The sequence below is a fragment of the Triplophysa dalaica genome, chromosome 17, assembly GCF_015846415.1.
Source record: "Triplophysa dalaica isolate WHDGS20190420 chromosome 17, ASM1584641v1, whole genome shotgun sequence".
Taxonomy (NCBI): Eukaryota; Metazoa; Chordata; class Actinopteri; order Cypriniformes; family Nemacheilidae; genus Triplophysa; species Triplophysa dalaica.
In genome coordinates, this window is record NC_079558.1 from 7,649,776 (window position 1) to 7,675,384 (window position 25,609).

A 25,609-nucleotide genomic window follows, 5' to 3' on the forward strand; every position below is an offset into this window, starting at 1 on the left:
ACAGTAACTATAGTAAATATGTTGTTACACATATCGTACACTCTTTGTTAGGATTTATTTTGAAAGCCCACATTATGGGGGCTTTTATTTTGAAAATGCTACTTTTGTCTCGTACCTGGTCAGTGTCTCTAGATTATGGCAGGGAGTTTTAAAAGCTAATGTTTATAAAGTAGATCAGTGTGGTTAGATGGCTCTCTCTAAGTCCTTGGTAGAGAGAGAGAGAGAGAGAGAGAGAGAGAGAGATCTGACATTTCCGTCAAGATATGTCCTAGACAGGAATGTCGAGTATTTTGTCGTTTGTTTGTGATTCCTAGTAATACTAGTCATCTCTCACACTATGTCCACACCTAAACCAAACATACATCAGAGCAGACGCGTCAGCGGCCCATAGACATACCAGGAGCGACGCGTCAGCGGCACACGCGGAAAGCACTGCTGTCAGAGCACGAAAGATGTGGGTTTTCGGTTACGGGTCTCTTATTTGGAAAGTGGACTTTCCATACGAGGACAAACGTGTCGGTTTCGTGAAAGGCTTCAGTCGTAGGTTTTGGCAGGGAAGCACGGATCATCGAGGGGTGCCTGGAAAGGTACGAACAAGTTACTTGACATAAGGATTGACCAGCTGGTTTACAGTGACCTGATGCCATGCTCTTCTTAATATAGACACGTTCAAATCTATAATGTATGTATTGTTATTTCCCTATTTCAGCCTGGGCGAGTGGTGACGTTAATAGAGGACCCCGAGGTAATTTCCAATTGAAATATTGTGCTTGATCAATATGGCAACAGCTGGAAAACAATTGATAGTAATGCCATGTGATATTTATACAGTACATGGGATTTCTATAAGTTATGTACGACAAAAGTGCATTTGTGCATATTAACGTGTACTCCTTTGATAATCTTCTATTCATTTACCTGCGCAGGGTTGTGTGTGGGGTGTTGCTTATAAGTTGCCGTCGGGCCGGGAAGAGGAGGTCAAAGAATATCTGGACTATAGGGAGAAAGGTGGGTACGGAGTGATACCCGTTACGTTTCATCCCAAAGAGGAAGAACATCAGCCAATGCCCGACACATTGCTCTACATTGGATCCTGTAGCAACCCCAATTATCTTGGCCCAGCGCCTTTGGAAACAATTGCTCGGCAGATTGTGATGTCTGTAGGCCCAAGCGGCAAGAATACAGATTACCTGTTCGAGCTTGCTGATGCTCTCAGGCTACTGGTACCTGAAGACTCAGACGATCACCTGTTCTCTCTGGAGCGCCTTGTGAAGGACCTGCAGGAGGAGACCGTGTGACGTGTAATTTACACCGTCCCTTATGACCTCAGGAAATAAGTCCATTTGTTTTTAAGTGATCGTTAGCATCATCTATGAAGGTTGACACACACTTTTAGGGATTACTTGATAAACTGCACTTTAACTACTTTTGTTCTGGGGTCTTTAAATATTCTTATGTATTTAATCTAGGCATGATTTTTATGACATGATTTAATTCACACCATTTTCTCATCTCATAACACGGAGATATAATACTAAGTTGGTTCTGGTTGTTATCCGCTACGTTTGTACAGCGACCTTGAGCTTGGGAAAGGGGCTTTATGAATACTTATAAAATAAAAAAAGTATTATTATACATAGAGTGGACAATTCAGGACTGGAGGTTGGTTTATTTAACTTGGGATACTTAAGTGTTTTGAAGCCATTATAGTTATAGGCAGCTAGAACTCATTACTTCTATAGATACACCACAACAAGCTGAAGCTCTAAACATGTTAAGGTTACACTTGCAATGTTTTTATGATACTTCAATTCATTCTTGTTTTACATTCATCCATCCATTTACTTTTGAGTCTTTCTGTAACCATTTTTTTGGTGATTTTCATTTACGTCTTAATTGTCACAACAACAAAAAACATTAACGTTTTATAACACTTACATGGAGTACATGTTTCTTACCAATTCATTTTTTAAATAATGTATGTAAAAGTTAGACCCTATTTATGAAAATGATTCTAAAAGAAAAAAATCTATCTTTATCTTGAAAAAATATTAATTTCCACATCAACAACCACATCATTTGTATTCCAGTACACAACGAGTGTCCCACAGACCCAATCATCCGGACACCACACAAGGGTTCATTTCCTGTAGCCAAAATATTTCGTTTTATTTTAAAGGGAAATATCATCCATGTTCTTGCCAGGTTTTGTGAGATTCATTCAAGCAGAGCTTTGTGTTGACATCTTTATGTATGAAGGATGCTCACGTATCAATTCAGATACCACAAAATCCATTTTTACAAGCATTCAGTGTGTATGACATAATGTTTGAATAGAATATTGATAAAGACCAAGAGCAAAAGCAAATAAACTTGTGGGAAGAAATATGCCTCGCTTTTCATTGTTAAAAACAATACATTTATTGGCCTTTTGAGTACAACATAGCAAGCATCTAAAAAAATAGAGAAAATCACTGCAGTTTTGGCACTAAGCTAAATAATGATTCTGTTATGTACACTCCAAAATGTAAAACAGAACCGACCAGGGTACAACCTGAAGCTCTTCTGACCTGAAGCTGTGTGTGGGAGAGAGAGAGATTCAGAAGGCAATCTAATTTAGTTCTGTACTTAGGCTGCAGTAAAGAACTAAAGGTTAATATCCTCATAGGAATCTCACAAAAGTCTCCATCCTCTGACATCAGTCACATGCCAACAAAGAATAGCTCAAAACATGAGACTCAACCATAACTCGGCCAAACTACAAACATGCACATTCGCACCGACATGCATATGCATCTCGGTGCCAACGGCAGGACAGACACACACACGAGACCACTCGCATCATCCGGCCTCAACTTTAATCTGATCGGGCTGTTCTTGCTAGCAGGTGTAATTTGTTTATGCATAGATAAGTGCATATGTACAGTACATAAATACATATACATACACGAATAAATACACAAACACACAGGAAACAAAACAAAACCCTCTTATGATTGGATGTGAGCAGAGTGCAACACACAACGTCTGTCTCACCTGAGCACAAACATCGTACCTTAACACACACACACCACAGTACTAGACTTGCGTACTTGAGTGTTGATTTATAACAAGGGCTCAGCTCAAATACACCCGTCTTTTGAGGTTCTCTCACCCACAGCTTATTGTCACTTGAGAACGCCATGTACATTTAAGTAAACTGCATTATCTCATGGTCAAAATATGCTGGTACATCAGTGATGTCTTATTTTGTAATCAAAAAGCACACGCCTCTAGAACCGCTGAAGTGTTTATTAAACACAAAATGCTAAAAAAGCGCAGATAAAAAGGATAGTTCCAGTTAAATTAGGAAACACTTGAACGTCGGAAATCTGTAATGTATCTAATGGATTCAAACAATGGGCTTGAGATGACTTCATCTTAAAATCAATACCTACGAACCTCACTTTAGCGAGGATGATGCATTATGGGAAAGAAAAACTAGGGAAGTGGGAGCACTTTGTCCTTCATCGCAAATTGTCAACACACAGATGATGAAAGAAAAAACAAAACTATCTGTACAATATTATAGACTGCAGGCCGTTCATCCCTGCGCTGGTAAACCTTAAATATTAAGTATAGTTGAAATGCAAAAATATGGGCTAGATATATACATACAAACAGTACGTACAGAGTGTATTTGTAGGTCATTATTCTCGGTTTATCATACGGTTCCTTCATGCCTTACATGCCTCCTTCTCTCATGCGCTCCACTGGGATTTTAGATCAGGGTTCAAGGGGTTCTGTTAGAGAAGCATCTGCGTTCCTCTGGTTGACCCATTACGTCCTCAAGAATGCATAATGTGTATTTGATTTCTTTGAATACAAAATTAATAAAGAAGACTAAAACCTCCAACAACAGCGTTAGTCCTGAAAACAGACCAAGCATTGATCAAATTAGTCAGATATTTGAAACAGAATTAAACAGTGCACTGAAAAATATTGAAAAACCTGTATATGACTCTCTTCTGTGGAACACATGGAAGTCAATGGGGGCCAGTGTTGTTTGGTTCCCAGCGTTCTTCAAAATATATTTTGTGTTCTACAGAAGTAAGTCAGTCATACAAGTTTGGAACGACAAGATTATGTTAAATTATTTGCTTTTTACCATACCCGTCTATGCATAGTAGCAGGGTGACACGAGAAGGTCTGTGAGCACCACGAGCTGGTCGTCCGTGAACTGCTGCTTGTGTTCCAGCCAGTTGTCGTGATGAGTGCGGCGGAAATTAGACAGAGTCTTTTTCACGGTCATCTAAACCGGACAGAAACACTTGTGTTTACATTTTAATCACTCTAATAGTCCCTAAAAGCCAGTTTGTGTGGTGTTGACTGGTGTACCTCGATAGGCTGTGTGTCATTGAGATGTGCGCTGAGGTCCATGAGAATCTGAGGCATCCAGATTGGGACATCATACGGGCTGGATAAGATGCAAGCGCTGAGTCCCAGCACTCCTGCGTGACGCCGTACCAGGTCTGAGGACAGAGGTGAACATGAATCTTTATAAATTCCATTTCTTTGTTTTGTTTTATATAAAAAATATCAAAACATACTTAAACCAAGATACATTTACCTGATAAAAATTAGTCCAAATTTTGTGCAGAATTTGTCTTGAAAGTGACAGCATATTATGACCCAAGCACTGCTTGTGTTTAAAGTGGGCTACGTACCAACTGAAGGTATAGTGTCCACCACGGATCCCACTTCTCTCTTTCTTTTCTTGGGCAGTCTTGTTTTACATAAAGCTTCGAAATGAGTCTGCATGGAGGGGTCCATGGTCAGAAAGTTACACTGCATGAAGCCGCTCAGAGTGGTGGCGGCCATCTCCCTCACCTGACACACAAATACACACAGTGAACACTTGCGTTGAACTGAATTAATAAAGCCAAAGTTGTGTGGACGGTACCTCCAGCTGCTCGTCCTCCAGCAGTCTGATGACCAGATCTCTCACTTCCTGAACGGCATGCTCAGTGTTCAATATGGTGAACAGATTATAGAACACCATTATTTGTAGGTACGTCAGCACTGAGAACCGAGCATGCCAAGAGCTGCTGCCAGCGATCTGAGAATGACATGAGGATAATATTTACTGCCCAACCCTAGTAACCATTGAATAAGCAAAACACTTTATCTAAATTGTAAACTGAAGCAAATGATCCGATTATACAAATTAACAGGTAATTCAGGATCAGCAAAATCGCCCGAGGTTAAATTGAGCCTTCTGAACAGTGTGTGTCATGTCCTCACCTCGTGTAGCACCTCCAACACCAGAGGGATCTGATCGGGATAAAGAAGCCCCTGAGACATGAGGGACAGGCACGTCTTTGCATCTCTCTTCAGTTCGTCATAGCTGTCATCGTTTTCAACAGGAGCAATCTGCAGATGAACAGAAAGCGACGGAGAGTGGAAGTCAGTGACAGGCGGTGAGGCACTCCAGACGAATGAATAAATAAAAGCACTTGCTAAGAGAAAGAGAGCGAGACCTTAAAAAGCAGGGGCAGCAGCTGGAGTTGCTGTGGCACTGGTGTGGAGAAAGAGCGCCCCGCACTGGCCATCTGCCACTTCAGGACCGTTTTCAGGAGTTTGATGGCCTGTGTCCTTTCATCCTGCTCGCCCACTCCGTTTTCCTCCACTACGTGATTTTGGATCTCTTCATCTCCCTCCATCAGGGGCTTCAGCTTCGAAAGGATTCTCTCTGTGAACTGGGCGATCTGTGGGGACTTAGTGGGCCGAGTGTACGGCAGGGTGACGTCAATCATGAAAATGTACGTCAGCACGCTGCAGATAAAGAAGAAACATGTTTATTTGGGCGATCTGCAAGCATGCTTAGAATTAAGACTTGTTTGATCGCAACCAGACTCACCTGCCGATGCGCTCCCTCACATTCTTATAAACCTGAGTGAGTTTTGGCTCCAAATAACTCAACAGTCTGTGAAGAAGCTCAGGGACCCTCCACTCCTGCTGAGCGAGACCACCCTGCAGCACGTACAGGTGACTAAAGAGAGAAAAAAGAGAAGCAAGTTTATGGTAAATATAAATATACAGTATCTCACAGAAGTGAGAAGATTTTAATATATCTTTTCTACACTTTGCTACAATGTAAAGTAGTGAGTGTACAGCTTGTATAACAGTGTAAAATTGCTGTACCCACACAGCCATAAATGTCTAAACCGCTGACAACAAAAGTGAGTACACCGCTATTTAAAAATGTCCACTTTACACTCACTACTTTACTTTGAATCAAAGTGTCTTTCTTCAGTGTTGTCACATGAAAAGTTATAATAAAATGTTTACTCAAATGTGAGGGGTGTACTCACTTCTGTGACATATTGTACGGTAAATATAAATGACTTTGTACAGAACATTTACCAGGCATCTACAAATGATCCTCCTTCCCCGCTGAGAGGACATTCCATCAGCATCTCAAGAAGCCAGTGGAGCTTTCGTGGATCTCTGCTCTCCTGTAACATCAATCATCAATACATAATTAACATAATATCAGAATCTGTATGACCCTTAGAATAATTTATGCGTCTGTGCCTTTAAGAAACACCCCCTTCAATAAGCAAGAGCACTTTGTCAAATGTAAAGTTCTAATTTTTACCAGTAGAATGAACAGTGAAAACATACACAAGCAGTTGCCACACAGGTACCCCAGTCAGCGTACGTCTCTACAGTAATCTTTGATAACGCTGTTCGCATCAATGGAATCAGGAACTGCCATAATTCCTCCACCTGTGAGAGAGAAGGACCGAAAGTTTAACGCTTACGTGAACACGGCCAACATTATAAGCGCTCCTTAATTCTAGAAATGGTGCCCACTTTGTTAAAGCTCCAATGCTTGCTGCCTCTTATCAGACCTGCGATGATCTCGGCCACACAGCGCTGGGTGCTCTCATGAGAGTCAGCTGCCAGGGTCTCCATATGAGGCTTGAGAACGGAGAGGAACGCGTTGCTGTAGTTCCGGAAAAGACCCTGTGGTGGGGAAGAAAAAATCAGGCCATCTGTATTCTGTTATGCAACCACACGTGAACAAAGTTTGTCCACCTGTATTGAACGCAACGAGTTGGTTGAATGAGAAAATTTGGTCAGATACATGTGACCTACTTGAGTCCTCCATGAGCTGCTCATATTGGAGTAATACTACAGAATACTGCTGAATAAAACTGCTCAGGTCTGACTAGAAACAGGATGATAATGTGGCAATAAGTGCCAAACTGAAATTCAACAGGGACTCCAAAAAGGAGTCCAGAGGAACTATGGGGGATTTAATATAACCTTTGAACCATCCAAATGCGAGTTAATTATGTAATCTAAGAGTCGAGGACATTGAAAGACATTGTGTTTGTAGACATGGTTTCAAAGGTAATTTGAATGTACATGTACATTATTATTATTATGGCTGTATAGTTATATTTCAGTTGACAGATCTAATTTACTTTTTTCTAAATAAAAGCATCCCACATAATGTAAAGAACATTCTATGAAAATGCAATCTTGCTATATTTATAGTTGACCAAGACCGTGTCAAAATTTTAAATCATAGTGAAATTAATAAAACTGAATAAATGTATTGTCATAACCAGATTATGAGACTCGAGCATGGATTTCACAGACAGGGTCATAGATTCTAATATAGTTAGAATAAATCCCCATATTTTATTCATTTCTCAAGAATGCAAACTCATGAGGTGAAACAGTAAACCAGGTGTTTCTGGGATACATAGATTGTGATTCCGTTATAAATTATTTTCAATATATTTTACATCAAAGTATCTCTTTCAAGCGATTTCAATTGTTAAATCAGAAACTTGTATCGAACAAACAAAAGGTCATTTTACCTGAAGATTGTTTTCTAACCTACTGCAGAACATTTATTACAGAAAAGAAACTACACGAATCCTATCTCCATACCAATGGTAATTGTGTCTGTATGATGGTACCTTAAATAGACAGAAGCGTCGAGGGTTGAACTTGTCTTTGCCCTTTCGGTCCTCAAGAGACAAGAACTTGATGAGCTGACTGATGAATGTGGGATCTGTGAAGTGTTCATAGATGATGTGCTCCCTCTGTAGAAGATAGCATATTCAGCAGAAGTGATGTCAGGTCAGGCAGATCAGCAACAGCTTTGTTAACCAATTCATTGATATGCAGCAGAGTTCAGATGTGCTGAACTTTACCTCACTCATGTTCTCAGTGCAGAGGTCCTGAGGCTGTTCATTTGGTGGAGCATAAACCATCAGCTTCCTATAACCAGAGAACAGTGAGAAAGTATGGATGCTTTACCATGCCATTGCGGGAGCATTTGAGACTTTCAACATGAATGTTACACAAGTTTCAGGTCATTCAAAATAGGTCAGTGGCTGAAAGTATTTACTTTGGCCAGCTGTGGTAGCCCCAGTGTGTCTTTTCCACAAAGCAGAAAGTCTCCCAGGTCTGTTGGTTGTGTGGCAGGCTATCGCTGTGATACTGCAGCCAGTCATTTCCTGGCCTGTCTCCTGACACCAGCCCCTTCGGCTCCGTTACCCCACCTACAAAACAGCACACATGTAATGAGCTCCTGCGAAGACGCATGACCAAAGGAATGGTTTCCTCATGTCACTGCTGTCTAAACATACTGGTAAATAGTACAATGTGTACTCACTAATCTCAGAGGGATTGATGGGAACTTTCTTGCGGGTTCTCTTGAGCTGCTTCAGTATGCCCGCCACAGCAGCGATCGCCATCTAAACCAGCAGAACACAACATTACAGGCCAAATGCATAGAGACCCCAACAGAATACTGTTATGTTGAGTAACACAGCAAATATTTACAATCTTGTTGATGAAATTACACAATCAATATGGTAATGATTTGATATCAAATTATGGCCCTGTAATGCTACAGTGTTATAGTCACAACACTATAAGGTAATTTTTCACCTAACTTTGATGTATGGACGAACATGTGATCACGCCTACATACCTTGCGCACAACAAGAGCATCGTGGATGAGGCTCTGCACAAGGAAGCAGACTGCCGGGGCAGGTAAAGGATGGTCATCTCTTAATAGTAGAGATAGGAAGCCAATAGCAATGTGCTCAAACTTCCAAGGCCTGATGAGACACACAACAGCATAATAACCAAAGTGTGATGCTCTTTTCATTCCAATGTGTAGAAATGTAGTTTTAAAAATCTATTAGACAAGATACACTTACAAGTCACGGTCATCTAGACATTCCAACAGATCTCTCACGAGCCCTTCATACTTCCTGGAAGAGCAAACAAAGCATTTATTGCACTAGCTTTACTAATACTGGTTACAGGATCAACCTTGAGTGATGGTTCACACAAAAATAAAATGATTTATTCACTCATCATTGTTCTGCTTAACACAAAAGAAGATTCTATAAGATACGGCTCAGTGATTTTGTCCCCATACAATAGGGACCAATGTGGTTTGGTTACCAACAAAATATCTGCTTTTGTGTTCTGAAGAAGATTTTTCTGAGCAGATTCGACAAGCAAGGGATAGTTTACTCAAGTGAAAATAATTCAAAATTGCTCACTTTAAGATATACCTAGAAACGTACAAAACCTAATCAAGCAGTGACCACAGAACCATGATACACCTCTAGTGTGTTTGTATTTATCACTCACTCCACCGCATCCTGGTTTTTGGCTTTTTGAAGTGCCAGGCCCCGCTCCAGCTCCTGGTCTGTAGGGGTACCCATGTGCGGAGTGGGTTGGCTTGACTTCGTGATGCTCTGGCCCAGTAACACAGCGTTCTCAGGTACCTGCAAACTCGCCCAGAGACACACATGAGAATGAGTGCGAATGAACAGGAGTGTCATGACAAAGCAACACTTCTATAATTCTATCTGTACATACTGCAATGGAAACACTAAATGGCATAAAGTTCACACCTAAAATGTCCAAATAGGGAAAGTTTCTCACGGTGAAATCGATGCCGATGGTCTCGTACTGGCGGTGGACCTTGTCAGCGAGGTCATCGAACAGCCTGACGATGGATGGTTTCTCCAAAGACATAGCTGAGCTGAGGCCAGAGCGCACTATGGCGGGCCACGTCTGAGCGATGCAGTCCCAGTCATGTAGGTTGGCAATGCACACTCCACCATGGTTCCCGAGCAAGCAGTACAGCGCTCCCTACAGGTGAAAACAAGAATCGATAAAGTAAATACAAAAGCATAACAAATGCTAAAATGTAAGAAAACAGTAGACAGATGTTGACCTTGAACTGTTGCTGGGTGACATCAGTTCGTGTGGGTTTCAGCAGCTCCAGGACACGTGGAGTAATATCTCTGCAGCAGAAGTTGTATGTGCCCAGTGCTGTAAACAACACGTTCTGGGCCTTGCTGCGGACCTAAGGGCACAAAAAGGCTTATGGTTAAGAATAAAATAAAATAGGGGACATTTTTTAACATGGTAAGATTGCAAATGTGGATTCAAACCTGACTGTAGGTGCTGGTTGAGAGACGTAGAAGGTCCCTAAGTAGGTCCTGATGAACAGTCTTGTATTCACAACCCTCTACCAACAGCTTACGCATCTAAATGTTTAAAGGAGGAAATAAATAAACGTATTCAAAATACTGTATTTAGATCACTATGATTTTTTTTTTTAGCTCACACCTCATGCTGAAGTAGAACTCTGTCGATCAGAAGCGCTCGAATATGCTTTTTCTTGCCATGAAGCTGGATAGAACAATAGAAAAATTAAGAAGATTATCCCTTTTAAATGCAAAATATCACAGTGACCCAAGATTTCTCACCCTGTTCTCCATAGACTTCTTCACCAGGTTAAAACTCTTCCAACGGGAGTCAAACTCGTGTTTGTGGGAACCTTTAAAGTGCATCAAGTCGCTAAGGATCTAAAGGAAGCGATGCAACTGTCAGCTATGATCTAGAACATAACCAGCAGCTCAATGACCAACAATCTATTCATTTTGTTTTCATCTGCTCCATTAACTTACCTTGATAACAGCAAAGAGGGATTTGGTGTCGTCCTCTGAGTGTTCCAGAATGTAATCTATAGAATAAGAAGATGCTGGTGAGGGTTTCAGGAATTACAAGTAATACAATTTTGGGTGTGTTTTGGGAACAGAGGGATTGAAATAAAAAAGCACTCACGAAGCAACTGTCTCATCACTTTGCAGATTGCGTCACGATAGTTTTCTCTGGACATGTCTGTGGAAAAAACAGCAAAGTCTTACAGAGACCTCCAATTTTGATATGACCATAAAATATAATCCATGAATCTAACAGCACAAAAGCTTGAAACGGGTTTCATCAAAATTGTGTCAACAACGCAAGGTTGTGGGTTCGAGACAAAAATATGTTTAGGATGATGCAATGTAAGTCGCTTTGGATAAAAGCGTCTGCCAAATAAATAAATGTAAATGTAATTTTTCACATTTTCACATAATTCACATTGAACTTCCCCAATAATGGCTTACCATAGTCAACACCAATGTACAGCTTTGTTTCCTCCAGGACAACCATGCTTGTAACACTACAGTAGAAGAGAATAAAAAATGATATAACAAATGATATTCCTATTGCATTGAAAATGATGTCCACTTGTTATGCCTGTGGGTTTTAGCACTTACAGGCCAGTGACTGGGAGTCCTTCTAAAGAGGGGAGCATGCTGCCAGCTCCCAGTAAACAGTGCTGGACTATACAGAGACTCTGAAGAACATCATCCCTGAAAGAATAAGATGTTATTAGTGTCATTAGAAACATTAAGTAACATTTCTATCCATCAAGTAAAACTTGCATTGTAGACTGTAAGAAATAAAACTATCCTAAATGAATCAATATATATTTGTAAAGGGGTCATATGGCGCAAATACATGTTTTTATGTGTCTTTGGAATGTTATACGTTGCCCATGCATGTATTAGACACGTAAAATTGCACAAATTAAAGTGTCGGAACAAAAGATGCATTCTATCTAAAAGCAAATGCTCAGCCAGACATGACTGAAACGCCTTGTGTAACCACACCCCCAAAAATCTACGTCAGTTTGAGGTATGATATGACTAAGAACGCCCAAATGTACACGCAAGTAAGTTGGGCGTACCTGTCAGTACAATTGTTTTGGAACCTGATGTTCCAAATATGGTAAGAGGCGTTACATTTCCATCACATGCTTGCAGTATTCGACCAATCACTACGCACTGGTTTACTGGCCAATCATAGCACACCTCACTTTTCAGAGGAATGATCTTTGTAAAAAATCTGAGCGTTTCAGAGAGGCGGTGCAAAGAGGAGATACAAACATGCTCGTTGTGCAGAAAATACAGCTTTTTTAACCTTACATTGCATTACATTTAAAACAAACGATAATATTCATTTTAGCAGTTTCATATGACCCCTTTAAAGAAATAGTTCACCTTTAAAATGAAAATCATCATCATTTACTCACCCTGTTGTTAATTAAAACTGGGATTTTCTTTCTTCTGCAAAACACAAAAGAAGATATTTAGAAAAATGTTGGTGACCAAAAATCACTGGTCCCCATTCACTTCTATTGTATGGACACAATACCAATGCAAGTCAATGGGGACCAACAGTTTTTTGTTACCAACATTTTTCAAAATATCTTCATTTGTGTGCTGCAGAAGAAAGAAAGTCATACAGGTTTGAATTCACAAGAGGGCGTGAAAATAATGAAAGAATTTACATCTTGAATATGAGCAATTCCTTAAACGCCTTGTATATGTACATGAATCTTCAAAAATCCCATAATACTTATAAATTCAAAATGAATAAATAATAATTACATTGCTTACTTAACTATATAATTAAATATAAAACAAATATAAAACTTCTATCCAGGTTGTTGACCTCTGACCTGCTCATATCCTGCTCTCCTTGAGCAAATTTCTGCAGACGCTGCAGCTCTGGCTGCAGCAGCAAGTCCAGGATGTAAAACACAAACGCCGTCTCCTCCATGCTCGGCACGTGCCACTGGATATCCAGGTTCCACAGGTCTCCTGGACGACCCCAGTCCTGTGCAGAAAGAAGCGAGATCATCAAAGGTCCATTGTAAATTATCCCCTACATTGTTTATTTAAGTATATCTGCATGTACCTTAATGGGCAGGTACTCTTGCAGGGGTTTGTTGAAGCCTCCGGGCACGCTGCAGTAGTCTGTGGGGTAGGTGAGGGCCGTGGAGCGCAGGATGTGGTGCAGCAGGTTGCAGGCCAGAGTGTAGCCCTGCTTACAGCGCAGCCGCAGGGTCAGCTGAAGAATCTGCACCAGCTGTGTACGGTACGGCAGGAGCTTTTCTCCATCCACACGAGTAACCTGAGGATCAATGAGAGGAGATTGATATTTTCAGCAAGCTTATCGTGGATAATTCATGATGGCCCTATACAGGAAGAATACACGCTAAGCTGACTCGAATTCAAATGAGGTCTCTTTTGGTAAGGCTAGTATAGCTCATGTTTATTTAACAGAGCTTCAGAATCGTTCATGTGCAGTAGGATAAGACAAAGTAGTGCTATTTTGACCTCAGACAGCAGCTGAAGATTCCAGAGCAGTTCTTTATCCAGCTCCTCCTCATTCAAAACATCCCCATCTGAAACACACAGAATCCCACGGTGAGGATACAGACAGGTAAATGAGCTTGAGATAAATTCAGTTCATGTGTTTTCATGTACGTACTGGCAGTGAGGTGAGTAATGGCGTTGCAGCAGTGTGGTACAAACAGCCTGAGAGACTCAGCAGGGTGACACTGAAGGAAAGCAGAGGAGAGATCAGTCGAATGCGTTCACACAGCTGTGCGTGTGTGTGTGTGTGTGTGTGTGTGTGTGAGAAGGGAAAAAATTACCTTAGCAGAAGCTCTGCACATGTCAGCTACCATCCTGCCTGCAACACGGGTCTCAAATATGTTGGTGGTGGCAAAATTAAAGACTTTCTCAAGAGCCACCTTAAATAGAATACAAGCACCTGATGTAAGATTGTTATCTTAAATAATAGGCAATATTATAAAATAATCTTGTGTCTCAGAATAAATACACGTGTTATAAAAATGATGTCCATGAACAAAATGACTCATTTGAGACTCTCTTATCGCCAAAGTCTGTTTCATTCATTTTCCCACTATTTATTCACCTCATTCATAATGTTGTGCTGTGTTTCAACGTGAATACCATCAGTCAGCCAGTAGAGGTCGCTATCTTTAGTTTGTTCTCAATGTAATGACATGAATAAATTGGATAAAGGTCCTTTAGGACGTTTTCTATCAAGTTCTTTTTTTCGTGTTGATGCTAGTTCTCTCCTTATCCCAAAGTTAAGGACATGAAGGTAATGTAAATCTTACACATGTTAACAGAGTAAAGCGAGTTGATTTTTGTAGTTTATGATATCACTACGATTAATAATACTATTTTTTTAAACTTGAATTGGTTGCTGTGGTGTTTCCTCTATGGATACAGTCCCCTTACTTTTTTGCTAGTAAAGTTTTAAAAACATGCCGTCTGGAGACTTTATTTAGTAGACTGTAACTTGGTGCACAAACTGGAGTTTGTTACAGAGGCAACGATTTTCTCTTTTTGCAGCACTAGTATAAAACGACCGAATCAGTTATAATACAAATATATGTGTTACTTGGTTGTATTTAAAGAAAGGGTTTTAAATACCATCCGTATAGTATGTAGTATCTGTTTTTTAGATACACAAAAAGTGTAAATTTTGGTATTAGGGATGTGCACAAATGTTCCAATATTGGAGCCGCAATAACTATTTGAATATTAAAAATGCTATTGGAATATTTGCATGTTTGGTAAACTAAAATCGGTACTGTATCTAGCAAATGTATAAACAGCAAGCTATAATAAATATTATACTCTTAGTAAAGCTGTAACTTAACTACTTTTATTAATGAGTATCTTGCAGCTTATCTAGTAACTCCAATTTCAAAGTACCTTCCCCAACTCTGGCCGTGAGTCTTTTTGTTCTTTTTTTATTCTTTCTTGATTTGTTATCTTGAGAGAACGTCAGATATTAGCTACCTGCTCTAGTTTAATATACAGTTATAGTCTTGATTCAGAATAATGCACCTTTTGGGTGGGCAGGTGGTCTTCATTTCACCCCATAGTCTCACTAGGAGTTAGAAGTGGAGTCTGTAATGTAAGGTTGTTGGGCTTGGAAACAGTGCAGGTCCTAGATTTTTTTAACATCTGTTTAAAGTATCTAATGGTGAACACTTGTGCCTAAATTAAATAAATGATGATCTCAAATACAGTAGGTGTGTGTTACTGGCTATCGTTTTAATATATTTGCGTCAAATGCAAAACACTGTTATGTTGACGTATTTTTTGGTTATCCAGCGCCGCGATGAATATAGAAATATGATGAATTGCCTCTGAAAAGATGGTGTAAGGCAGGGTTGTCCAATGTCGGTCCTGGAGGGTCACAGTCCTGCAGAGTTTAGCTCCACCTTGGCTCAACACACCTGTTAGGAAGTTTCTAGTCTGCTTTTTGAGACCTTGATTAGCTGTTCAGGTGTGTTTGATTAGGGTTGAAGCTAAACTTTGCAGGACACAGGCCCTCCAGGACTGACTTTGGATACCCCTGTTGTAAGGTGTCATCTCGTTCGCGTTGTTTCTGTGTGAAGTTAAGACCAGGGGCGGACTGGACGAGTTTTGCTGGTGGGCCGCTGCTCAATTATTTATTATTATTAAGAAATAATAATAATATTTTATTTTGCTAACTTGTTATACTTGTGTTATACTTGTGGTGACCCCGAATAGTCGAAGATTCAAAGCTTAAATAGGATGTGCCTGATTCGACTACCAATCTCAAGATTGAATCTTCACAGAGGTGTTATGCAATGGGGATCATGTCATTTTGGTTATATGGGCAGTGGCGTAGCAGACAGAAAAATGATTATTTAAAAATATGATTTAATTATTTATTTAACAGTCCCTTAAAAAATAAATAAAGCAAACATTGGGAGTGTGATCATATGCAACACCTTAAAGATCTCCATGGAGCATTGTGTCAGAATAGTGCTAAAGGTGGATGAGAGGCCCAGCTCCACTAGACTCTCCAGATGAGTCATCTTCTCAGTCTCAGTTTCCTCACGTGTCTGTTCCAGGGTGCTGCTGTCAATCAATGCAAAACACCTAACGACGCACACATCCGTATATAAGTCACAACAATCTACTGTTGTATACTAGACAAGATATGACTGAAGACTCACCTGTCCATAAACTGCAGAACAAAGTCCTCAAACTCTGCAGAGGCTGAACACAACTCTCTCTCCATCTGCAACAAATGAATTGTTCATTAGAGCAGATTTATTTTTCACAAAACCAAAAAATTATGTGAGGTCTCTGCAGTCAAGTCCCACCTCTGTCAAGTCATTCTTCTCATGGAGGGCCGACGAACAATCCACCAAAGGCACTAAAGTAGTGAAAGTAGCAATGAACTGAAAGGTGATCTAAAAATAGAACAAGGATTTTGGTTAAATACACAAAGCACCAGTACAAGTTGCTTTAAAAATCCTTTACATTTTACCCACCATGCATTTGCTGAAGTCATTGGGGTCGACGCCAGGAAGGGCTCTCATAAGAAGGGGCAGGACGTGCGCGGGCCCTTCTGGATAATGTCGGTCGCCGCTGAGGAGACTTCGGGCCATGCCAATCATGCAGCTGAGGGTGGCGGTGAGCTGGTGTGGCTCTGTCAGCGTCTCCATCGCTGGATACGTCCTGTAGGGGGCAACACATTTACACGTTACATCCAAGAGCTGTTCACACATTGGGAAGAGTCCAGCTCCTGCTCTACACAGGATTCCAAGACTCCTTACAAAGCCTATTTAGGAAGATTGGATTTGTAAACCCCCGACAGTGAATAAAAGGCCAGGATATGGACTACAGTAAAGCTGTAAGAATACAAAAAAAAACATTTTATACAATAACTATAATTCTTTTTTAAAAGCATTATTTGGGAATAAACATAACCCAAATTGCAACAGTAAGCTTATAATATTATATCAGCTGAGCTCTTGAGTACAGAAAACTGTTAATTTGCCATTATTTGATATATACCCACGTAAAAGCGAAGTACGTAAAGTAAACTTACAATCTGCGCTTTTAATGTCAGTTAAGTTGCATTCTATGGGCGCGAGTCAGAAAGCTCATCAAAACTATCTTAATTTATGTTCCGAAGATGAACGGAGAGTTATCGTACGACAGGGTAAGTTATTCATGACAGTACCCCGTTAAGTGCTAAATTTGCTTTTTACTTTAACTTTTTCTTAACAATATTATCTGACATATGCCTGGATGAAAGTTACCAGAATGTTAAAAGCTTTATTTATACATGCACAATGGAGTCAACACCATGTTTAAAATAAAATCCTAGTGCTTGTGAATACTTCGGGCACATGCACCTACAACCTAGTGCATGCAGATTTTCTGATGGCATTTAGTGAAGTGAAAATAATTCACTTAAATTTTCCCACACAACACATGTGGGAGTTCTATAAGTGGGGTGCATGAATTCAATTATTGATTTGTTCAAAATGATTATGGATATATAAAGCAGAATGCAACATTTTTAGTGTCTACACAGATTCTACAATTCAAAAAATAAAATCAGATATCATATCGTGCTATAAACAAAGTACTATATAAAGAAGCCCTGAAGATCTTCAGCAGTTTCACACACTCACTTCTCCAGCACAGATGGGATGACCAGCTCTGGTCTCATGAGGGCGAGGTTCTGCAGGGCCTGTGCTGCATCCATGCTGCCTGTCTTACTGAACATGGCCATCAGCACCGGCTGTATCATGCTCTCTACAAACTCTGTCACATCCTGATCAGTGAGCCTGTGGCTGGGGGGAACAGGACTGATCCAGCAGGGCTTCTTGTAGCGTTCCCGGTGTAGCCGTCGAACCACGCTGGCAGGCAGACGCTGTAGAAGCTTCATCAACTTCATCTGTAGAAGAAAACATGAGACATAAGCGTTAAGGACATGTGATGTATACCATCACGAAAGAGAGTGCTATGGTAATGTGATATTATGCACGGCATCATGCTTTGGTTAAAGCTGTGATGTATCTTACCAGCCAGCGGCCGTTGTTGGAGGGGTGGTAAAAGGATGCTATACTGCTGAAGAGTCCATTAAGCTGTTTCTGGACCTGGTTCTGTTGACCACCCTAATGGTGATAATGAAAAATATTATACGAAGTTCTCATTAAATAAATGCACCTTTTAACATTATAGGTGAAGTGTGACTCATTACACTTACCAGCATGGCTGAAACCCACAGGACGACATGACCAATATCGTAAGAGTTGGTTAAGTACCTATGAACTACCATTTGGCTGGTGCCAACAGGCAGGTTAAAGCTCCGCAGGATCCTGGTGAAGATCTGAAAAGAACAACAAACTATCATAACACTCTCTGATCACATCCTCCAAGGCCTGTAGATCATTAGCATAAGCAGAACGATACCTGGGGAATGTAGGGATCCCAGTTCACATAGCCAATGTTGTCATTAGCCAGGCGAGCAAAAATATTCACAAGACTCTGTAAAGAAACAACAGTTAACAGAGACTAAATCTTATGATATGAGAATGAAGTGGTAGTCCACCTCACTTGAAATAAAATATGATCAAAACGCAATTTAGTTACTTATGATGTTTAATATTTCTAGCTCAGTGATACAGGTTTTGGCAAGTGCTCAGGTTCAAATTCATATCAAATATCTCATTTCTCAAACAAAAGCAAAGCTGAACTTGACAGCAAATGATCGGCATAGCAGCTTGTATATTTTGTTGCCTTGTGTTACAAAAGAAAGTCATACTGAAAATCTGCACAAAGTGTGACTCAACTGGACTTGCCAACTTCCTGTGAACAGCTGACATTCTAGATGCCTGTATACTTGCAATGCTTATGGACTACCAAAGCAAGTTTGATCATCTTTTAGTATCGTCTATCCAAATCTGACAGTTTAAGGTCAAAATTCAAAAGATCTAACAAACAACTAACGTAACTCTCTCACAAGCATGAAAATACTTACACCCTCCCACACAGGTAAGTTCTGCACCGAGACCCACAGATCCATGAGCTCATCAAACCATAACCTAAAACATTAAAACAAATCAAACTTCAAAAATACATTTTTTTATTACAGTTCGCAGCCCTTAGTTCATTACTGGTCTTACTTGAAGCCTTTGTGATGCTGTTCTGGGGGCATGATGGTGGGCAAGAACAGCTCAAAGTAGGCAATGGCCTTCTGCATAGTGACATCAAACGGGCACAGTAACGGTCGCCACTCATCCAGCATCTCCTGTGTGGCAGACTCTGGGAAATAACTACAAGCACACACACAAACACACGTTTAATGTTTTTAAATTTTTGCTATATGAGCTCTTGTAAAACAGTCTCTTAGATGAAAAAGGCTGTTATATGAACGGTCAACAGGGCTGTGTGTTAAGAGAGCTGTAATCGGCTCAGTGTGAAAGCCACGAGCTTGTCTAACATCGGCCTGATTACACGATTCTTCAACAGCACAACGGAAAGCTGATTAACACAATGTGCCATTCCTTTGTCAAAGGGGTCAAACATTTATAGGCCTTATCTGACGGCACAACAGTGTTTGACCATATGTAAAAGAGGATTGAAGGAACACTTACAGTCGGCAGCTCTTGACTAGCGTCTTCAACACATTCTCCACTGAGCTAGAGAGAGAGAGAGAAGAAAAAAGAGTGTCACATGAATGGAGAGAAGTACATTCATATTAACAAAAGGAAGATTGGCAGAGCACAGGATGCGATTAGACCACGTGCAAAGCAGAAACCCAACTACAGTGTGTTTTGTGAAAGTCTAAGGAGAGATTCCCAACACCAGATCCTTGGCACAGGTGCAACATGCCAGGTTATCAGGTTTTCCTCATGTGCTTTTTATAACGCTGACCCCAAAAACTTTAAATGCAGGTCACTGCATTTACAGCTCATTTTTATCGTGTCAAAGCTGTTTGTGTTGATGTTTAAAAAAAATCCTTGCTGACATATTTATGCCGTAGTGTTTTTTTTTCAAATAGATTAAGTCTATATACTTTTTTTGTGGTCTTCGTAAACAATGTAACACCTCGTACATTGCTGAAAAATCACACAGTAATGTTACTAAACTATATCACCAGCAAAACCTGTCCAGTCATGGGTGCCAAAAAGACACTGCAGCTGTTTATCTTTCTGTCGGTGCGACAGTAAACACACACCGACTTCCATATTCAGCGCAGGCAGTTTAAAATAGAACACAATGATACCAGAACCCAATAGGAAAATTGTCGAAAGTGACCTTATGCTGTAAAAACCCAAGCAAATCCTTCCCACAAACAATTATTAGGAAAAGTAGCACGGAAGTGTCACAAATTTTGATTTTAACTATTTAACAACTTCTATTATTGATTCAAACCCTCTGGCCCCTAAGCAACAAAATGAAAGACTGATAAAGTCTCCAGGAGGAACCAGTTGGCAACATGGTTATAAAGGTATGGTTCACCCAAAAAAGATAAACAGGTCTGGAACAACACGAGGGAGAATAAATGATGACAGAATTGTGATTTTTGGGTGAACTAGCCCTCCAAAGAACAAAACAAAAATTCTGTGCTGCAATGGCGTGTGAAGAGACTAAATATAAACTTTGATGTGAAACGGAGCTAGCTGACACCCTTGAGCCACCAGTAAACATGTTGCACAAACAGATGAAATAATAGAAACTTTAAAAAAGCACCATTTCCTGACATGATTGTGAGGTGTGTAACATAGCCATGACTACGCTTCTACAGAAACATTGTACATACAGATGAAGGTGTAAGCTGTGGTACCATGTGAAACTTATTTTGTGGATTTGCATCTGACACATGCAATTAAACATCTGCCCCTCTGAAAAGTACAGTACAACATGGAAAACACGGGCTGTGCTTACCGCTTGCGCACAAAATTAAGCATTTTTTGTTTAGTTGAGGCTTCTGCTCGATAACTAAATGTGAGAAAAGGAAAGATGTGTAAGCCAGTGCTAAACATAACAACATTATCAATCTCAATTTTAATCGACCTACTGTACGTGTTAGGCTCAATGGGCATGGCTGTGTTACGAGACAGTGGCGCTTATTAAAAGGCCCACAGTGATATGTTGAAGGAATACCGATGTAAAGCAAATGACTAAACCTTGGGCTATTAGGGTGCTTGTTTTCCATGAATCAAACACAATATTTTTTTTCCCCGTGACGTCACCTTCCACACTACGCTGACCCACTTTAACATAGGTCTACTTCACACATCGCATTTGCAAACACTTTCCTTCTAGGATCATGCCCTGATCAGACCCACACAGGATTAAATGTTTAAATCAGAGTTTACAAGCATACTGTGCCACTATGAAAATCTGTTAACCTGTAGATTTCAATATAATGTACAGTTTATATCATGGTATATCTGCAGAACAATTTTTACAATTTAACAGTAAGCAAAACACTGTAATCTCTAAAGAAGTCTCTAAAACATATTAAATTGCTGTATACGTCAAAAAGAATATTCAACTATGGGGAAATATGTACAACTTTATAAACAATACGTGTGTCAAGCTTTTAATTGAAAAATTCGGTTAGGGCCTGATCACAAGGTATCCAGCTGTTAAAAGAACAGTTCACCAAAAAAATGCAATTGTGTCTTCATTTACTCACCCTCAAGTTGTTCCAAATCTGTTGAATGTATTTGTTCTGATGAACACAGAGAATAATATCTAGAAGATCCTTGTAACCAAACAGTTCTTGGACCCCATTAACTACCATAGTATGAAATATCGCTTTGAACTTTTCTTTGTTCTGTTGAACAGATATTTTGAAGAATGTCGAAAAAGCAAACAGTTCTGGGACACTTTTGATCAACATTGTAATTTTTCCTACTATTGTCATCAATGGTGGCCAAGAACTGTTTGATTACAAGCATTCTTCCAAATATATTTATCTGTGTTCAATGGAAAAAAATAAATTGATATTTATATTTATATTGAATCGCGGGGGAGTAAATGATGACAGAATTTGTATTTTTGGGTGAACTGTCCCTTTGAGCGAGGAGGTATCCAGCCTCAACAAAATATTGTTTTATGGACATTCAGACGTTTAGCCACAGCTCACAACAGATGACAGTGAATCAGAAGATGACTGATAATCACGTAAGAAAATGAGTGGGAGACCTACTTTGGGAACCAGTTAAGACCAAGATGCTCGGTTTTGGAGTACAGGATACTCTCATAGAGATCGTACAAAGGCCTCCAAGGCAACTCCAAGTCATCACGGGACAGTAGTTCTTTCTTCCTATGAAATGAAGCACAACAGTCAGAAAAACTAGTTACATTACACCTAACATTTTTACGTTTTCACGCATTTGTTTTGTGTAGACGTTTGCATACTTTAATAAGTTGATGAGAAGTCGAGCAAAGCTTTGCATCATGCTGATCTCCAGCTTGGGGATGGTGACCAGCTCGTACAAAAGCTTGATGAAGAGCACATGGTCCTCCTTGCTGAACTTTCTCCCGTAGAGACGGAGGTACCTGTTAAGGATCAATATCATGTCATGGCGGTGAGAGTGGAGAACAAGAAAAGAGATGGGAAGGGAAATCATAATATGTAGATGTATGGTGGAGAAAAGTGGGGTAAGATGTGAAAAGTGGTGAGTGTGTTGGGAAAATATGCATTGACCTTACATTGAGAAATGACCTATCATTTGGACTTGTAATTACGAAATGCATTTTTATGCCTTTAACAAAATTTATGTCAAAGCAACTTATTAAATTTCTTATTTTCCTGCAGCCTTGATTATCTGATTGTAGAATGACTTATTTGGAATTAATTATTTTAATATTTTGTTTAGAACTCCAATCGAAACACACTTTGCCAATACAAACACATAAACCATCACATGACGGTCACAAGAAAGTGGAAAACACAGTGACAATTCATAAACTCTTGAAAGAAAAGTTGTTTTTGTTTGGTTTGAGATGGATGACAGATCTTATCTAAACAAGCCAGCATGAAGGCCAGGGTGTGATCACGTAGTTCCAGAGCGGAGTCTGACAAATGCCTAGTCATGCTAACATGGCTCCTCAAAGTGGATTATATAATGATGACTTTTAACACATTCACTGTAATGTTAGCCGACCTCGTTTCCATTTTCAGCCATTCACTTATGTTTGACTGATGGCAGGGAATGATGCCGAGGGTGTGCGTGCCCATAATAGCAGAGATGCTGTCAAGTGCTTGCTTTAATACAAACGTTAAAGCAGCAAAACATTGAATATTAATAAAAGTGCGTGTGTTGGTAACATAGGATCCTATAAACAAATGAGCAATGAAAACAAAGATGCAATGCACCATTGACAAGAAACTGATAACTTGTCTGTCATACAAAAGTTACAATAAAGTTTATTGAAATTAATTCACAAAGAACAATCAACCTTCTATACGGTCTATGCTGTTCTTCAAGCACTTTTTCCTTATGAAAAAAAGGATATTTATAAACAGGCCATACGAAGTCTCCAATATACATAAACGCCTGGGAAAATATATAGGTTGTTGAGCTACTTTAAACGGTCAACATTTAAATCCCAGAGAAATCAATGTCAATAAAGCCAACCATAAAGTTAAATAAGCCATTTAATAAAGCAATAACCTGTCTGATATATGCCGTATCTTATCGTAGTTTTGCCCGAGTCAAGTGTATTTTTAAGGCAACCATATCTAACCACTAGTTGCCCTGATGCATGTGGCAGCTGCTTACACAACACTAATGTTAGCCTCGGTTAGCAGGCTAGCATAGAAATGAGCTTAAAACAAACCAGCACTTCTATTTGTTTACTTGTCAAAACCTCACTGACAACCTGGACGAAGTCTAATTTTACACTAATAACGATGAACGTCCATAAACGAGAAGTAGACAACAAAGCTGTGATGTTTATAGGGAAGCAAGGACAGCTGAGTGACTCAGGTAACGTAGCGTTTAGCTAATAGCTGGCGAGCTAAAGGCTAACGCTACCGGTGTCGCAGAGCTTGCTTTTAGTTATAAAGAATGTGAAACTGGGTGAATGCATATACGTTTTTTCTGTACATATACTTACGTGGAAAGTTTTCTGGTCCAAAACAAAACCCCGGGCCATAATTCTCGGAGCTGGACAGCCCGACCCAAGTTCCCTTTAATCTGGGCCAAAATGTCATTTGATTCGCGGTCTAGTTTATCTGCGTACGGGAGAAGTTTGTTGTAGACGATCTCTTTCTGTGGGACAAAACCTGATATCTCGGCCTGGTCCTTTTTCATATTACGATTTCCCGAAACAAATATCCTCTTCTGACTTGTCCAGCTTATTTCCTTCCCCTCTTGACACAAGTTCCTCTGATAAATCTTTGTTTTATTGAAAAATCCGCTACTTTCGCATTCGTCCCGTTTTTGTGACGCGAGCTTCGGGTGATAAAAACTTCTTACTTCGACAAATCTCTGTTTTTCTGACCTCTGGTGTAAAACACATTAGCTTTAGTCTGTTACATAGAGAAGTCTCCCTTCTCTCTCTTGACACATATATTACGAGTCACACGGACAGACACACACTCACATACACACACGTTCAACAAGCTCACATGCACACGCACACACGCCGGGCGGTGAGTGTGACGATGAACAGCGGCGCGCCCCCTGCTGGTGTTTATCTGCGGGTTCATTACAAGACCCAGTTTGTGGTGTTCTGTAATATTCACTGAACTTTAAAGAGCTTTTGTTTTAGGTCAAAATTAAAAGGCAACATATAAAGCCACAAACTAATATAATCTGTTAATGTATAGTTATAATAGTAAGTTCAAATGACTATAGTATATGTATGTATGTATATACGTTCTATATACACATATTATATATCAAAGGTACTGCCTTGATCATAGGTATGGAAAAACGTTTCTCAAATTTTAAATATTTAATACATGATTTTAGAGAGAACATGGAGTTAGATCGGGAAATCTGTCCTTTTCTTTGCTTTTTGATTAGAGTCAATATGTGACCCTGGATAACAAAACCAGTCTTATGGGTCAATTATTCGAAAATTAGATTTTAACATGATCTAAAAGCTGAATAAATAAGCTTTCTATCGAAGTATGGTTATTAGAATAGGATAATATCTGGCTGAGATACAACCGTTTGAAACTCACGGATCTGAGAGTGCAAAAAAAAACACAATATTGAGAAAATTGCCTTTGAAGTTGTTAATCTGGGCACTGTGGCAGGACATCCACTCCCAAAATAATGTTTTTATATATTTAATGTTGGACATTTACAAAATATCTTCATGGACATGATCCTTACTTAATATCCTAATGATTTTTGGCATAAAAGAAAAATCGATAATTTTGACTCATACAATGTATTTTTGTCTTTTACTAAAAATGTTCCCGTGCTACTTAAGACTGATTTTGAGATCCAGGTGTCATGTCCATTTCTCGTAACCAAACGTTGAGAACACCTGCCTGGCCGGATGCATGCTTTGTTTGTACATTAGGCCCTTCGCTTTGTTTG

At 39.8% G+C, this 25,609-nt stretch overlaps 2 protein-coding genes across 3 annotated transcripts; one reads left to right on the plus strand and one right to left on the minus strand.

Annotated features, from left to right (window-relative positions):
- The first annotated feature begins 139 nt into the window (after positions 1-139).
- chac2 (ChaC, cation transport regulator homolog 2 (E. coli)) lies at positions 140-2,388 on the plus strand. Its single transcript, XM_056770567.1, has 3 exons — positions 140-587; positions 710-745; positions 927-2,388. Exons 1-3 carry the CDS (start codon positions 453-455, stop codon positions 1,296-1,298), a joined length of 543 nt encoding a protein of 180 aa, XP_056626545.1. The 5' UTR covers positions 140-452; the 3' UTR covers positions 1,299-2,388.
- psme4b (proteasome activator subunit 4b) lies at positions 2,140-24,678 on the minus strand. 2 transcript variants are annotated; one of them, XM_056770563.1, is made up of 47 exons: positions 24,171-24,678; positions 22,467-22,607; positions 22,255-22,371; positions 20,982-21,035; positions 19,688-19,732; positions 19,217-19,366; positions 19,072-19,135; positions 18,504-18,578; positions 18,298-18,420; positions 18,113-18,205; positions 17,720-17,985; positions 16,568-16,754; positions 16,397-16,486; positions 16,247-16,311; positions 16,019-16,169; positions 13,871-13,969; positions 13,705-13,774; positions 13,551-13,618; positions 13,129-13,344; positions 12,890-13,047; positions 11,643-11,738; positions 11,490-11,545; positions 11,164-11,220; positions 11,007-11,062; positions 10,806-10,904; positions 10,666-10,728; positions 10,488-10,583; positions 10,268-10,399; positions 9,973-10,182; positions 9,676-9,812; positions 9,234-9,287; positions 9,002-9,131; positions 8,681-8,762; positions 8,414-8,567; positions 8,217-8,283; positions 7,980-8,105; positions 6,859-7,011; positions 6,667-6,771; positions 6,406-6,497; positions 5,900-6,031; positions 5,520-5,814; positions 5,284-5,412; positions 4,943-5,098; positions 4,707-4,869; positions 4,378-4,511; positions 4,153-4,291; positions 2,140-3,909 (listed from the first exon to the last, which is right to left on the minus strand). In XM_056770563.1, exons 1-46 carry the CDS (start codon positions 24,365-24,367, stop codon positions 4,157-4,159), a joined length of 5,538 nt encoding a protein of 1,845 aa, XP_056626541.1. In that variant the 5' UTR covers positions 24,368-24,678; the 3' UTR covers positions 2,140-3,909; positions 4,153-4,156. The 2 variants fall into 2 exon arrangements, with proteins under 2 accessions (XP_056626541.1, XP_056626542.1); XM_056770564.1 differs by lacking the exon at positions 20,982-21,035.
- Between the last annotated feature and the right edge of the window lie 931 nt (positions 24,679-25,609).

Coding starts and splice junctions, on each gene's coding strand:
- chac2 (XM_056770567.1), top strand. CDS start 453: ATGTGGGTTTTCGGTTACGGGTCTCTTATTTGGAAAGTGGACTTTCCA. Junction 588..709: donor ATCGAGGGGTGCCTGGAAAG/GTACGAACAAGT, acceptor TCCCTATTTCAG/CCTGGGCGAGTGGTGACGTT. Junction 746..926: donor CGTTAATAGAGGACCCCGAG/GTAATTTCCAAT, acceptor TTACCTGCGCAG/GGTTGTGTGTGGGGTGTTGC.
- psme4b (XM_056770563.1), bottom strand. CDS start 24,367: ATGAAAAAGGACCAGGCCGAGATATCAGGTTTTGTCCCACAGAAAGAG. Junction 16,312..16,396: donor AGAAGAATGACTTGACAGAG/GTGGGACTTGAC, acceptor CATTTGTTGCAG/ATGGAGAGAGAGTTGTGTTC. Junction 4,870..4,942: donor TGGAGGACGAGCAGCTGGAG/GTACCGTCCACA, acceptor TTTGTGTGTCAG/GTGAGGGAGATGGCCGCCAC.